General features: G+C 40.5%; 1 protein-coding gene and 1 long non-coding RNA gene across 4 annotated transcripts in view; both read right to left on the bottom strand.

Moving 5' to 3' along the window:
• Positions 1-1,886, bottom strand: part of LOC112562604 — a 2,325-nt gene extending 439 nt beyond the window's left edge. Inside the window, exons 1-2 of the long non-coding RNA XR_003098881.1 lie at positions 1,246-1,886; positions 53-152 (exon numbers count right to left, since the gene is read on the bottom strand). This is a non-coding gene — a long non-coding RNA (uncharacterized LOC112562604). The remainder of the gene's footprint in view (positions 1-52; positions 153-1,245) is intronic.
• Positions 1-14,146, bottom strand: part of LOC112562597 (cell wall protein DAN4-like) — a 27,729-nt gene extending 13,583 nt beyond the window's left edge. Inside the window, exons 1-13 of one of the 3 annotated variants that reach the window (XM_025235933.1) lie at positions 13,863-14,146; positions 13,390-13,489; positions 10,917-10,986; positions 10,265-10,320; positions 9,181-9,247; positions 7,614-7,669; positions 6,591-6,665; positions 6,093-6,176; positions 5,616-5,696; positions 4,988-5,059; positions 4,604-4,745; positions 4,303-4,390; positions 3,826-4,095 (exon numbers count right to left, since the gene is read on the bottom strand). In XM_025235933.1, coding sequence (XP_025091718.1) covers positions 3,826-4,095; positions 4,303-4,390; positions 4,604-4,745; positions 4,988-5,059; positions 5,616-5,696; positions 6,093-6,176; positions 6,591-6,665; positions 7,614-7,669; positions 9,181-9,247; positions 10,265-10,320; positions 10,917-10,986; positions 13,390-13,459 — 1,131 coding nt within the window. In that variant the 5' untranslated portion in view covers positions 13,460-13,489; positions 13,863-14,146. The remainder of the gene's footprint in view (positions 1-3,825; positions 4,096-4,302; positions 4,391-4,603; positions 4,746-4,987; positions 5,060-5,615; positions 5,697-6,092; positions 6,177-6,590; positions 6,666-7,613; positions 7,670-9,180; positions 9,248-10,264; positions 10,321-10,916; positions 10,987-13,389; positions 13,490-13,862) is intronic. The other 2 variants (XM_025235932.1, XM_025235934.1) reach the window with 2 other exon arrangements.

Genomic DNA, 14,146 nt, shown 5'->3' with positions numbered 1-14,146 from the left:
GTGTGTGTGGTCCCCGCTGGTGTGTTGTTGTCAACACCATCAATGTACTTACTGTTATTTGGAACAACAAAGACTGAGATAAGCTGGAGGAGGATGAGAGAGTAGATCACTGTCAGGTCCATCTCGGAACAACCATCATCAGTGAGTTAACACTAGAAATCAAAATCAAAATCATTAGTCATCACACGACTGTCAATGACAATGAAACTTCTGACTACCATTAGTAGAACTCGACGACCCTCTTCTTACAGCCGTTCATCATCTGTCCACTGAGGTCAAGTCTCATGGGGAGAACGAGTGTCACGTGCAGCAAACTGATTTTGTCAGCGCGTTCCCAGCGTTGAAAGTCTGTAACTAGTCTGGGATATGCAGAGATCACCAGCAGTTGATATACAGTGATCATCATCAGTCTGATGTACAGGGATCATCAGTTATGTATGTGCACTGTATATTACATGATATAGGTATCTTACAATTTATATTTTGCAAGCATCGTGCGACTGGTTGCGCTATAATGGATATTTCACTCCCTACCTGACCCAACCGCACTGCTTTGACCTGCCACATCTTGACCTTTCTAGGAGGTGTGTGCATACAATTTGATTCTATAAGTATAGAATTTATTCTCCAAAGTACATAATTCATTCTATAACTATAGAAGTAAATTGTATAGCTAAAATGCATTTTATAGCTATAGAATCCAGTTGTTTGTATAAAATGAATTGGATAGCAACTTTGCAGTATAATATAAACAAAATGCTTTGGTTTTATCAAAATTCTCTCTCTAATTATAAAATAAATTGCATAGTTATAGAAAGCATTCTGTAATTATAAAATGAATTCTAGAGATACAGAGAGAAAATATAAAAATTCCACTCTTGGCACTCCCTTTGTATCACCTTTCGTCGGTGTGTGTCGTCTTTGACCATGTAGGTGTGTGTTTACCGTTTGCTGGTGCCAGTGTGTCTGCTGTGTGTATGCTCAAGAAGCCATTGTATAAGTTATAAATTTAAAAGTGTGTGAAGCTATCTCTGACTGTCAGTTGGCAATCAACAACACCACTACTTTTCCATAGTAACAGTGTGTGTGTGTACAAGCCCAGTGAATAACCCTAACCACCTACAGTAGTCTTACTGTCTTCTTGCCGTGACATGACCTTACCTTCTGACACGGCGTAAAACTCAAACAGCCAACAACTACCGTGATGTTGACAGACGACAGACATGTATAAAGATGAATACTCACAGAATGGTTGCCTCTAGTACTCCCTGACACACCGTCTGACTCTGTAGTCAGTAAACTCCTGTAGCTACGTCCTCACAAGATGGCGCCACACTGGAGTGAACTACTTCCTGCAGGTGACTGGGCATTGTTTGTCTCTTGATACAACGTGCGTCTCAACAGCTTTCAAACGTCAGTGGAGCGTGAAACTGAAAGGTTGTGTCAGGTGAGAAAACCCGGACTTCTTTCTTTACTCTCCTATATTTAGTGCACAGCCTAAGTGGGGAGGGACGAGCATGGGGGGACCGCCCAAGGCCCCGCACTAACAAGTGCACCGAGGGATTGACAGTCTGTAATTGTTTATTGTAGGTTGTGCCGGATTCCAAAGACCCCGAATACCCCTGACCCCGCCTTTGCTCAAGTAGCTCGACATTAAGGACAGAGAGGGAAATAAAAAACATTTTAGTTCAGACAGGGAAGTGCTTTTATGAAAACTTTCTGTGTTTCTTGTAACTGGACCTCAGAGGCCGCCATGAGATCACGTGAGGTAAAGCTGGGATTCGGTGTCAATGTGTCAACTGATGTTGCTCAATGTCTAATTGTGTTTCTCTGCATGTGACATCTGTTTACAGGACTGGCTGCCTTGCTGTGATATACAGGCCTGACGAGAGGGGGGGACAGGGGTCTGATGTACCCGGGCCCGCTGCTGTCAAGGGGCCCGGCCTTGGTCAGTGGATTTTTTTCCTCTTATTGAGATTCGAATTGTAAACATACATTATATACTGGAAAAATAATTTACGATTACAAGTACAAGGGGCCCGGAGAGGTCGTCTGTCCTGGGGCCCGGGCTGGCTCTCGGCGGCCCTGGTGATATAACCTTAGTTGCTGGCTCGGTGTAATTCCCCCACTCTCTCTTTCTCTCTCTCTCAGACACACCTTGCATACAACCCATTAGGCTTTATTGTTGCTAAACTTTTTATTTAGTGTATTCTTGATACTTCGTGTGGATATCAAATAACCTTAAAACAATTTTTTTTAAATGTAGCCTGTCGTTATCGTCTTTTCTCTAAAGTAGAATCTTCGACAAGACTGCTTTAGTCACACGATCCTCTCACTCACTCACTAACCTCTCGTGTTACCTAGACATCAGGAAAAGATCTCGTGCCAACATCCTCGTACCTTCTTACTCTTCAGACCGTCTTTGCTTCCTCACCTTCTCAAGTCAGGGGATACCACGTGATCATAACAGTAAAATACTTGTACAACAGCATCAAGTCCTAGCCTATCAGAGTCTGGTAACGCAGACATTCCCACTGTATCATATATACAAAAAACAAACATTTTACAGTATAAACAGTGAATGAAAAAAAGTCGGAGACAAATGATCAACATTATTAATGTCAAAGGACAGTGAAACTGTAAAAAGTGGGGTTAGTCACTAAACAAGTGTTAGTTACAAGCTAAGACAAAATGGTGCATCACAGAAGAACACAAGCGAAATAAAGAAAAACTAAAAACATTCTGTGGCTTCAAACACCCTCCCCACGCGAACAAACAAACAAACAAACAAACAAACAAACAAACAAACAAACAAACAAACAAACAAAGACACGGGACATGTAGCTGCCAACATTGTAAGTCTGTATGCGTTGTACACAAACATCTTATCCCTCTCTCCTGCACTGACTCGTGTAAAAACATAAACATAATTAAATAGCAAGCAACACATGACAGAGTAAGATATGAATCTTGCAGATCGTTGCTCACGTTCTGAGATGTGTTACGACTATGTAGCTTACATCGCACAGTCCATCACTTTATCTGTCAGAGTAAACTAACCAACATCCAGAAGAGTATTGACCGTAGATCAGAAAGCTGGTTCTGTGTCACCATGTAGCGAGAAAAAAAATTGAGGACGATGATAGGGATGCCAGCAAGAATCTCAGACCAACGACAGACAGCAAGGTTACAAAATAACGGAAGGAGAGAGAGAGATGCCCCCTCAGCCACTAAGGCGAAGAAATGCCATTTTTATTCATTCACTTTGCCTTGTAGCTCCAGTAGGACCTCTGACAAGTTCACAAGAGAATTCCAAACTTAGTCAGGTTTTGTAGTGAAGGAAATATGAGGCTGACCATCAATATACTCAATGATCATCTATGTTTTTAACATTCATCTGACTAAGAGCATTTGTTTCCCTGAAACTCGCCTTGGTTACTCGGGATGCGAGGCCAGGCAGTAGGGGTTGTCGCCTCTGGCATCAGGAGGCTGTAGAGGGCGACTCAGCGAAGTGTAGTCTGACTCCTGACAGCTGTTCGGATCCAGTCGGGAATACTCGGCTTCATCCGGAGGACCTCGTGACGCATCGCTTCTCGCCGCGTCTGCGCAGTCGAGTTCTTGACCATCGTCCTTCTCCAACACGAAGTAGTCGACTTCAGACCTGGACGACATGTGCTTGGAGGCGGATTCTCTTCCCCCTCCTTCCGGTTTCTCCTCCAGAATGAAGTACTGCTGGGTGTCGGTGTCTGCGGCTGAATTCTTCTCACCTTTCTCCTCCAGAATAAAGTACTGGGCTGGCTCAGCACAAACTTTCTTTTCCCTCTCCTCCAGAATGAAGTAGTCCGGAGGCTGAGGGTCAGGAATGTCGTTGTCTGTGGGTCGGGCGAGTGTGTAGGTGGAGGAGAGGTCAGGTTGCAGTCCGCTGACAGAGGGGTCAGTGAGTGCGTGCTGACCATCGGTCGTCACCTCGTGCAGCCTGACAACGCCCTTGTTTATCGCGGGATCATCGATGTAGGCGTAGTCGTCGTTGTTGTCGTTATCACGTGAGTTCGTTGTTGCAGTCAAAGCATTGCCGATGTTGGTTCTCCTGTTGTCCTGGAACGAGAATTATAAACTTGTGTGAACCCGCATCATGAACTCAAGAATGACATGCTGAGTGTGTGTATAATATTTCAAGTGTTTGACCTGCCTAATAAAAAAAAAAGACAATGGATGAAAATAATAATGAGTTGAGAAATGAGATGACGTGACAATAAATAAATAAACAACGATAGAAAGTTGTCAAAGTTGGCCAAAACTTACATGACAAAGTTTGTCATAAATGTTGAACGAGTCCTGCTTGTGATGTAAGTTGGTCTCAACAGAGAGGCAGCTGGGGTTGTTCTCTTTGCTGCAGACATCATCAATCATCAATCATCAATCATCATCATCATCATCCATCGATCATCAATCATCAATCATCAATCATCAATCATCAATCATCAATCATCAATCATCATCATCATCCCTTTACATAAAACTAAAAACAAACTTACAAACACTCATCCCGATAGAAACGCACCTATCAATATTCATCTATCCACCGACATGTATGAACACCAACCTGACATCATCAGCTTGTCGTTTCCTTCTCCACCAGAAAAACACGGCAACAACCACAACAACCACAAACAGAACAGCTAGACAGCTGAGCACTGCCACCTCCACTGCGCTGTCATCTGCTGCACTCGCCTGGCTACTGGTCACTACAACAGTCACAATGTTGGTAAACACACACACACATACACACATACACACAAACACACGCACTGACACTCATCCTATAGATGTATGGTCCCAAACACACAGACACGCTGTCACATATGCTAGTGTTTACTATCTGATAAACAAAGAGAAGCCTCAGTAGAAAAACATGAACTGTTATGTTTGTCTGAAGAGCGCACACACTGTACATATTATTGTCAGACTTATAAACAACATGACCTACCACCCGAGGCTGAACTCTCTGAACTTGATGTTGAACCGGAAGATGTCCAAATTGTTTCTGTAGTCGTGCTATCTGAAGGGAGAAAGGGAGAAATACTACATTAACGATGCAGACAAACAAATATTTATAGTATTGTATATATATGTGTGTGTGTGTGTATGTCGACAAACTGTGGATATTACTGGAAGACTTACGAATCCAGATAACAAGACATACGGGGGTTCGAACACACCCACCCACACGAGCTACCTGTCACATTTTACTAGCATTTAATATTTTATAAATAAAAGCATCAGTACAAATATATTTACATTTTCTAAAGCTCTGTTGGCTTCTTTAACGAGCACCTCATTGTGTCATATTTAAATAAATGTTGTTTGACTTGTAATAAGTATGACCATGACGGCGTCAACGTGGTTACAGAAGGATTTGTAGAAATAATATCTGAAGAGAGAAATAATTCTTCAACTATACTTAGGAACAAGTGTATTAAGTCCGGGGTTACATGTCTACCGTTAATAAATATCCACAAACTGTTGGTGTGATTGGTGTAGTCACAAATCTCCATCCTAATGCACCGACTGTTACTGATGTCGGTGTTGTGTGACTTACAAACAACACGACCTACCAGTCAATTCTGTGCTGGTTGGATCTGGTGTTGGACTTGAAGTAGTCTCAGTTTCCGTAGGAGTTGAAGAGGTAGAGGCTTCTGTGGAAATAATCAAAGTAGAGGACATGTATAGAGATGTATATACAGTAAATCTTCTGGTCCTCCATCGATTCAACTTTCGGTGTTTGGACAATGAGGGTTCAACACTACTCACGAGGGTTGTTGATATGGTTAGGGGGAGATATGATGGTTTTGGGAGGAAACTGGTCATTACATGCTGTTGGTATAGTCACAAATTGAGATAATTATGACTGCGCGGGCACAAACACAAAGACACACAGATAAATACACACAGACACGCGTACATGCGCACACAGGTTTGGTTAGCTGAAGTATCAGCTCATTAATATGCTTTTGATTATCCAGATATGGCAGAGATGTGGTAGACTACATTTACAGCCAGATTGTTGGTCCTTTAAAAACATCATGACTTACCAGTGGAGGTTGAACTCTCTGGTCCTGAATCTGGTTCTGAACCTGAAGTGTTCAAAGTGGTTATAGTTTCTGGAGAGGGAGAGTCTGCAGAGGAAATATAATCTTACAACAAAACAGAGGATGTGTGTAGTTGTACATACATCTATTTATAGAGCTTTTAAAAATGTGTCCAGAAAAGTTGTTTGACCGTAGTTGTACTATCTGTCAGATGTTCAATCATGTCACTTGCCTCTGAAGATAATTCTACATTGCTCTATTTCATAAGCATGAAAATCTGGACATTCAGAAATGAAATGATGTTTATCTTCCTAGTCCCATTTAGTTATTAAAGAAACAAAAAAGGTCTTCTTCTGTTTAGTGCTTCCATAACAGACAGACAGACAGACAGACAGACAGACAGACAGACAGACAGACAGACAGACAGACAGACAGACAGACAGACAGACAGACAGACAAACAGACAGACAGACAGACAGAAGGAACATGAGACTAACTTACCTTCAGGCATTTCTGTGCTTGTAGTGGTGGTGCTACCACAGATCATATCGACTGAAGTTTGACAGACTTGTATTCCTGGAAAGTTTTCTTTCACATCATGTAAATATTTTAAACTCTAATTAACACAGTTATGTAAACTAATGTTGGCACAACTCTCTACAAGAACCGAAACAAAACTGTATACATGTCTGAAATGTTGTAATTTCTATGTAATTGAAACAGTTTTTGTACAAGTAGCGGCCACATCATTTTTAGGATTTACTCATTTACTCTTAAAGGATTAATGAAAGTAGGGAAGGTTACTCTTTCCAGAATGTTCTTACCAGCATTAAGTGTGAACAACTTGGAACGCTCCGGGCCCTCACGCTTTTATATTTTAAGTTATATGTATTCAAGAAAATCCAGAGACCTACGGAAACAATTATTTTACCCTTTGTAGAACATTTTAAATAAAAGCGTTTTTATTATTTTAAATGAATATATATTAAACATTTGAGAGCTGTAGGACGAGGGTGTAACTCGCGACAGAGCCGATTACTTCGGAGAAAAGTCAGTAAGGAGACATCTCGTGCTACTGGCCATTGCTAGAGGATCAGTAATTTCCTGCATGGATTCTACAAATATCCATGTATATGTGGACTTGACCTCTCTGCACTATAAAATGCCTGCCACAAGGGATATTTCAACAAACAAGTGGTAATTGAAGTCCACGTGTGTCATTACTGAAATATCTACCGACTGAGAGAATGTCGATTTGTTTTGTCTTCCTGGTTCTCATCTTTCCTCATCAGAATCATTTGGATCAGCTAAATAAAATTGGCTTAATTTATACTTGATAACTAAAACTATTGAATAACATCGTACATTAATTTTAGAAATAGTTATAATCCTTTCTCCTATTTCGAAGATGTCGAGATGCATGCAGACACATGCTCACGATGCGCACGCACATACACGTACACAAGTATACACAAGGTTTCGTGTCATCGAAAACAAATCTGAGTGGAACGAAAGGAAACGTACTGAATGTTCTGCAACCATCGGCATGGATGCCTATGAGACATTCCGTCAATAGTTCTCTGAAATAATACGAGAAACAGTGTTTATTTAACATGTATTTTGGAAGTTTATCAATCGTCAGGGGATACAACACGGACTGTTAGTAGTGACTGTCTCAGGTTCATTAACAATATTGAAACACGGACGCCTTCAGTTATCCCCCGAAAGTTTCTTTTATTGTTAATTGCCTCGTCTTCTTACAGGACAGGTTGAGCGAAAATCACCGGAAATAGAGCATAAAGTATCACAAAAACATATTCTGGTGGTATTTCATGATGAAGAGGCACGAGAAAATGCGTTTTTCTCTTAATCACATCTGGATTTCTCGAGAAAACAGGAAGTGATAAAAATAAAGTATTTCTAAAAATAGCATCGTCTGCATGAGATGATATTGAAGAGGAGAGATGCAATTCTCGGTTAGTCTGTCAGGATTACACCTACAGAATCCCCCCAAAACAGAAGCCACCCCCTTGCCAACCGACCATGCCTGCTTGAATTTCTTCGTGGTGGAGAACCACTGTGTTTCCGCCATTTGCTTTGAATCTTTGATTTAGGTTCGAAATGATGGACCCAGGTTTCATTCTGAGCTACCAATTTGTGGCGGAAATTCTCAGGGTCAGCCTGGAAGGGAGTCAGAGGTGTCATGGAAATGTCAACCCTTTGCAGCTTCTGCTCTGTTGTCAGCATTCTTGGGACCCATCTTGCAGACAGCTTGCTCGTCCCCAAGATCTCAGTTAAAACAGTGTGGACTGAACCTCATAATGCCTATGAACTTAGCTATCTGTTGGATAGTAAGACATCTTGTCACCCAAAACCATACGCTGATTGCCATCAACTTGATCATCAGTGGTTGAGGTCTTTGGACGACCTTACCGAGGGTCATCTTCTGTGCTGACCCTGCCCCACTTGAATTCAGCAGCCCACGTCTTCACAGTTGCATAGGAATGGGAGTCCTCAGCAAGTGTCTGAATTATGCCCTCGTTGATTTCCTTGGGTGTCATACGTTTATTTTGTCTGTAAATTTGGTAGCATCTTATAGATCTTCGTAAGGCATCTGCTGTCATCTCTAAATTAGTTTTATCAGAACTTTACAATCTAGAATAATTTACTAAATGCAGTGGATATCTCTCCCTCTTTTCCCATGAAGGAAGAGCAATATGTGGACCGTTTCAAATCCTGATCGGGAGCTAGACCATATATTTCGGAACTATACATCAGAATGGGATGAATGGGCTATTAAAGATTTATAAGGCTTATCATATTTAGTTCTTGTCTCTGCTATAAAAAATAACAAACAAACAAACAAACCTACTTGAGCACCATCTGAGAAAAGGACAACATTTATGGTCTACGAAAAACTAAAAATCGATGTGGTGTGTGATAGCTGGATGTGCTTTCTTAAGAATGCCTTCAATAGATGAAATAATGAAAAAGGAAACGAGAAGAGATAAAAAGAATAAGAGAGGAGAGCAGGGGAATAGAGGCAGAGAGACACTGTCATCATAACCTCCCCAGAAAGCCGTGACCTTACTGTGGACAACAGTTGATCATCGTGTTGCATATGTCCTCCCAATGACAGTTGCAGTCGCTTGGTAGAGCTGAAATTAATGACAAGACAGACCCCCGACCTGCAGATTTAGTCGTTTTAGACACAACCTTCATTCAGAATTATTTTTAAAGGAGTTGTATAAATTCATTAAAAGATACAAAATCTGAAAAGCCAAGTCACAAACTCCATTCCCTTCCCGAAGTACAAGTCTGTCAACTTCCGCTTTTCTCGCCAGCCTTTAGCAAAAAAGTTCAAGACCTCATTAGACTTGCTAGCTGGGCGTGTACATTGGCTGAGGCGATCTGTGATGGCAGTAATTAAAATTTAGTTTAATCATTGTATTTTTCTCAAAAGAAGGAAAGAGAGAAGTTAGAAGCTCATAGGCATGGTGACAAACCCCTGACAGAGCTTTGTTCTGCCAGCAACGTTGAGCTTCGTTTCACTCGAAACATTCGTTAGTTTTATATTTATAAAAACTTCAGTACATGTCAAACATCTGTATATTTTCGTTCCACAAAATCCAGTCATTATTTAAATCATTCTCAGGAAGCGACAAGCCATTCCGGACCAGACTTATCACACCGTTTGATGTTTTCAAGAAGGTCGCAACAGGGGAGGAAGAATGTTAAAGGAAGCTACTTTGTTTATCTGAATCAGAAATGTCTTTTCTTCTTATTGGGTTTTCTTCTTAGCTACAAAAAAAAGGTTTGTAAAGATTTGTAAAGCTGAGCTAATTTATCGGTTGCAGAGATTCATGCAGAGAACAAATATATTCAATGCTCAAACATTATCCGAAACAGATATTGAAGTACTCCACAAAAAGTAGTCACCACCACCACCACCACCACAACAACAACAACAACAACAACAACAACAACAACAACAACAATCAACGACGATTTGTATGCTCGTAGCGCTTAAGAACGAAAGCGAGACATGGGCAATATACGAGGGACAGAAGAAAACTAAGGCGTTCTCTCTCTCTCTCACAAACACACATTCTATTCTTTTAAATAAAATTAACTGACATATAAAGCAAAGAAACTTTTAATAATATGTTACTCACCAAGAGACTGACATGTCTGCAGACAGGAATCAACACTCGTGCAGCAGTCTTTAATTCTGGAAGAAGTTGCTAAACATCAAAGTGATTGTAGGGTGGAAGGATAAAACAACACGTGAATCAAAGAACATCTATTAAGTCTGAAAGGCTACGATTTTGAAATGTGTAAGCTACATTTGTTGGAATTTGTTTCAGAGAAAACTAATGCAGTCTGTGGTGTTTAGAAAACACAAAACTGAGTGAACTAGAGAGGAATTTTGTCTCATGCTCATGACGATTTCTGTCATCTTCTTCACGTCGTTTTCATCGCTACACTGACGACAATGCTTGAACTCTAGTCACTTTGTATAGGTTTGGTGATGCTAGCCTCCAGAAATAATATTTGTTGTAATATCTGCCCATAACAAGTCTGAGAAGGGACAGGTAAAAAACTGAGAACAGAAAATCCAAAACAAGTACAGATATATTTAGTAACACTTCGTGCTGTTTACTTAAGTACAGATATATTTAGTAACACTTCGTGCTGTTTACTTAAGTACAGATATATTTAGTAACACTTCGTGCTGTTTACTTAAGTACAGATATATTTAGTAACACTTCGTGCTGTTTACTTAAGTACAGATATATTTAGTAACACTTCGTGCTGTTTACTTACACTGTGCAGTTGATGGCACCCGAAGGATTGCTCGTAACATCGCGTTGCGGAGACGCGTTACTTTCTGCTGCTGATGAAATGAAGGAGAAACTGTCACATATAAGTTTTATACAGTTTAAAACTTATTTCAGTGTACATTTTACCTACGATCTTTGTACAATCTGGACTCAGGAATCGGTGTTTCCGAGATTAAAATGTCAGGATGTAGTCTACATCTCACAGTGCAGATGACTACCATCATGTCTGCAGTCTGTCGGGTGGAATAAAGCCGCCATGACGTGTACCCGTATAACGCCTACACTACAGCGTCTGATGGGTACCCAACATTATCAGCCGAGCTTCCAATATGACAGCTTGTTTATACATAGTGATTATGTGAACATTATTTTCCATCTTCATTAACTCTCTAGAAATCCTGTGGCAAATATCTTGGTCTCGTACTGAACTCTGTCACACCTTCACACAGACACAAACCACAACTGACTGTCGGTGAGCTGTTCTCCTTGCACAAATAATTATGGTATTTATGAATTTAGACTTTAATGATTCTAAATATTATGACAGATAACAGAAAGATGTGCAAATAATATGGGGGATTGAGACGTTTACATAAATGTGTGTCTACTGAGGATGTTGGATATCTTTTGAAGTCAGTTTCTGAATTTGATATGTATGCGTTCGTAAAGCGTGTAAAAAATCTGTGTGTGTGTGTGTGAGAGAGAGAGAGATAAATGTCGCCAATAAAAACATGGATATACACAGTATTTACAGGTATTTCAACAAGCATTCAAAGAAAAATTTGCTTCGTAACATCAAACTGAGGAAAAGTCGTCGCATGTTTTTTTTCCTTTTCGTTTGTTACTCAGTTAATTCTTCGTGGGGTCTTGTTTCTCGGGGTCGGGTGGGGAGCAATATTTCCTTTTCGAGGTGTGTGGGGTGTGGAGAGGGGGACTTCCCCTTCTCGCTTTGTTGCCACTGTCGTTCACATGAAGTATGTTTAATACACTTCCGTCTAGAAGTGAGTGAAATAAATACGCACAAAACTCGTTTTGTACACAAGATAAAGAACACAAATAAATGTCCTTTCTGTATAAATTATACAGAGAACGAAGCTCATGTTCTTTTCTGTTCTCTCCCGATATGTAGATTTTGGCCCAGAGTATCTTAAACATGTCACACACACAAAAAGAACAATATATGTTCAAGTACTGCCATGAATATGCAGGAGTAAGACAACTATCATGGTTAATTCACAAAGATTTTTAGATAAGAAAGGGAGACAAGCGAACCTGATGTATGTGAAGTGTGAGTGACGCCCCCTGTCCATGTATACCCATGCTGCTCTGCATGGAAATGTGTTTTTATTCATAATATCATATGAATGGATAGATGATTGGAAGGGTGTAAAAGTGACAATGTCTGAAATGACCTGAAGTCAATAAAATGTTCGAGTTCTCGTTTTCTGTGTCTGTGTGTGTGGCCGTAGTTACGAAGCGAGGTTGTCTTTTGCTCTGAAGCAACATGGGAGCGCCTTGTTTCTAAAATTTTAAAGATGTATCTAAACTCCACACATGTAGTTTTAGTCCTAAAGCCGGAGTTATAAAGCAGTGGCAAAGATACCTTGGGATAGAGAAACAGTCCGCGGGGTCTAGACACCGATTTATAAATTCGGAAACAAGATACTTTTCCTTAAGTTCTCCATTTTACCCCGGGGAGACAACTCACTCTCGCTTCATAGTTACGGGCCGTGATTATCTAACATTGTCAGTCAGACCTCTTCGCATGAAAAGACATCTAGACATCGTGCACAAAGTATTTCCCCAACAAAAAATCACTTTGACTAAATATATATCTGTGGCATAGATATTGGTGTTTAAGTTTTCTCCTTGACACTTTGACACTGAAAACAAACGACACACAGATTTGATGTGTGGAGTGTTCTCGTTACAGGAATAGCTGTGGTAACTGTTACTGTACTGAAAGTACGAGATTGTAAAATACTTCTAGAAAATATAAAGATGTGTAAATAATACCACGGATTATTAATACAAGTTGGTAATAATACTTTCCAAAAATGTATGACTTGTTGACGAAACATTTATACATCTTTAACTTAAAAAATTCTAGATTTTAACTCCATCTGTATAAGTTGAATTCGTAACTATATATATATTTCTTATGTGGGATTTTTAGTTAAAGGGGTGCACCCTGATGTGGTAACTCTGTTGGTGTGTGTGTGTCGTTCTGCATGATTTGGGAGATTCCGATATAGAAAGTGGGATAGAGAAAGCATACAGTGAAAAATATGACATGGGACAGTCTTGATAAGCAGAAAATCAAAATATATGTGAGTTATATATATATTAACGTATAGTTATATCCAAGAGGGGAAGGTGTACAAGTGAAGATGTGTTGGCGTGTGTGTGGTCAGCTCTAGTATGTGTATTCTTGTCAACAGCATCAGTGTACTTACTGTTATCTGGAACAACAAAGATCGAGCTAAGCAGGAGGAGGATGAGATAGTGGATCACTGTCAAGTCCATCTCGGAACAACCGTCAACAACGAGTTAACACTGAAAATAAAATACATCTGCATTAGGTCTCGGTAACGACATTCTGACCTCACCATTATGGGAGAGACTGGCACCGTCCACAGGTTATGACCTATGAACCATTGACGACGACATAGCACCTGGGTCTAGTCCATGGCTGACAATTAACAACACCATTTCGCTTTTACATCCTAACAATATATATATGTGTGTGTGTGTGATCTCAGGTATACGTTTGTGTACAAGCCCAGCCAATCACTCTAACCACCTACAGTAGTCTTACTGTCTCCTTGCCTTGACATGACCTTACTTGCTGACACGGTGTAAAACTCAAACAACCAACAACTACCGTGATGTTGACAGACGACAGACATGTACAAAGATGAATACTCACTAAATGGTGCCTCTAGTACTCCCTGACACACCGTCTGACTCTGTAGTCAGCAAACTCATGGAGCTACGTCCTCACAAGATGGCGCCACACTGGAGTGAATTACTTCCTGCAGGTGACTGGGCATTGTTTGTCTCTTGATACAACGTGCGTCTCAACGGCTCTCAGACGTCAGTGGAGCGTGAAGCTGAAAGGTTGTGTCTGGTGAAAAAACCCGGACTTCTTTCTTTACTCTCCTTTACTCAGCGACTCGACTTTACGGACACAGAGTGAAACACAAAACCATT

Source organism: Pomacea canaliculata, linkage group LG4 (assembly GCF_003073045.1).
Source record: "Pomacea canaliculata isolate SZHN2017 linkage group LG4, ASM307304v1, whole genome shotgun sequence".
NCBI lineage: Eukaryota > Metazoa > Mollusca > Gastropoda > Architaenioglossa > Ampullariidae > Pomacea > Pomacea canaliculata.
The sequence above is the reverse complement of the archived record's forward strand: the minus strand, read 5'-3'. Positions and strand labels throughout refer to the sequence as shown.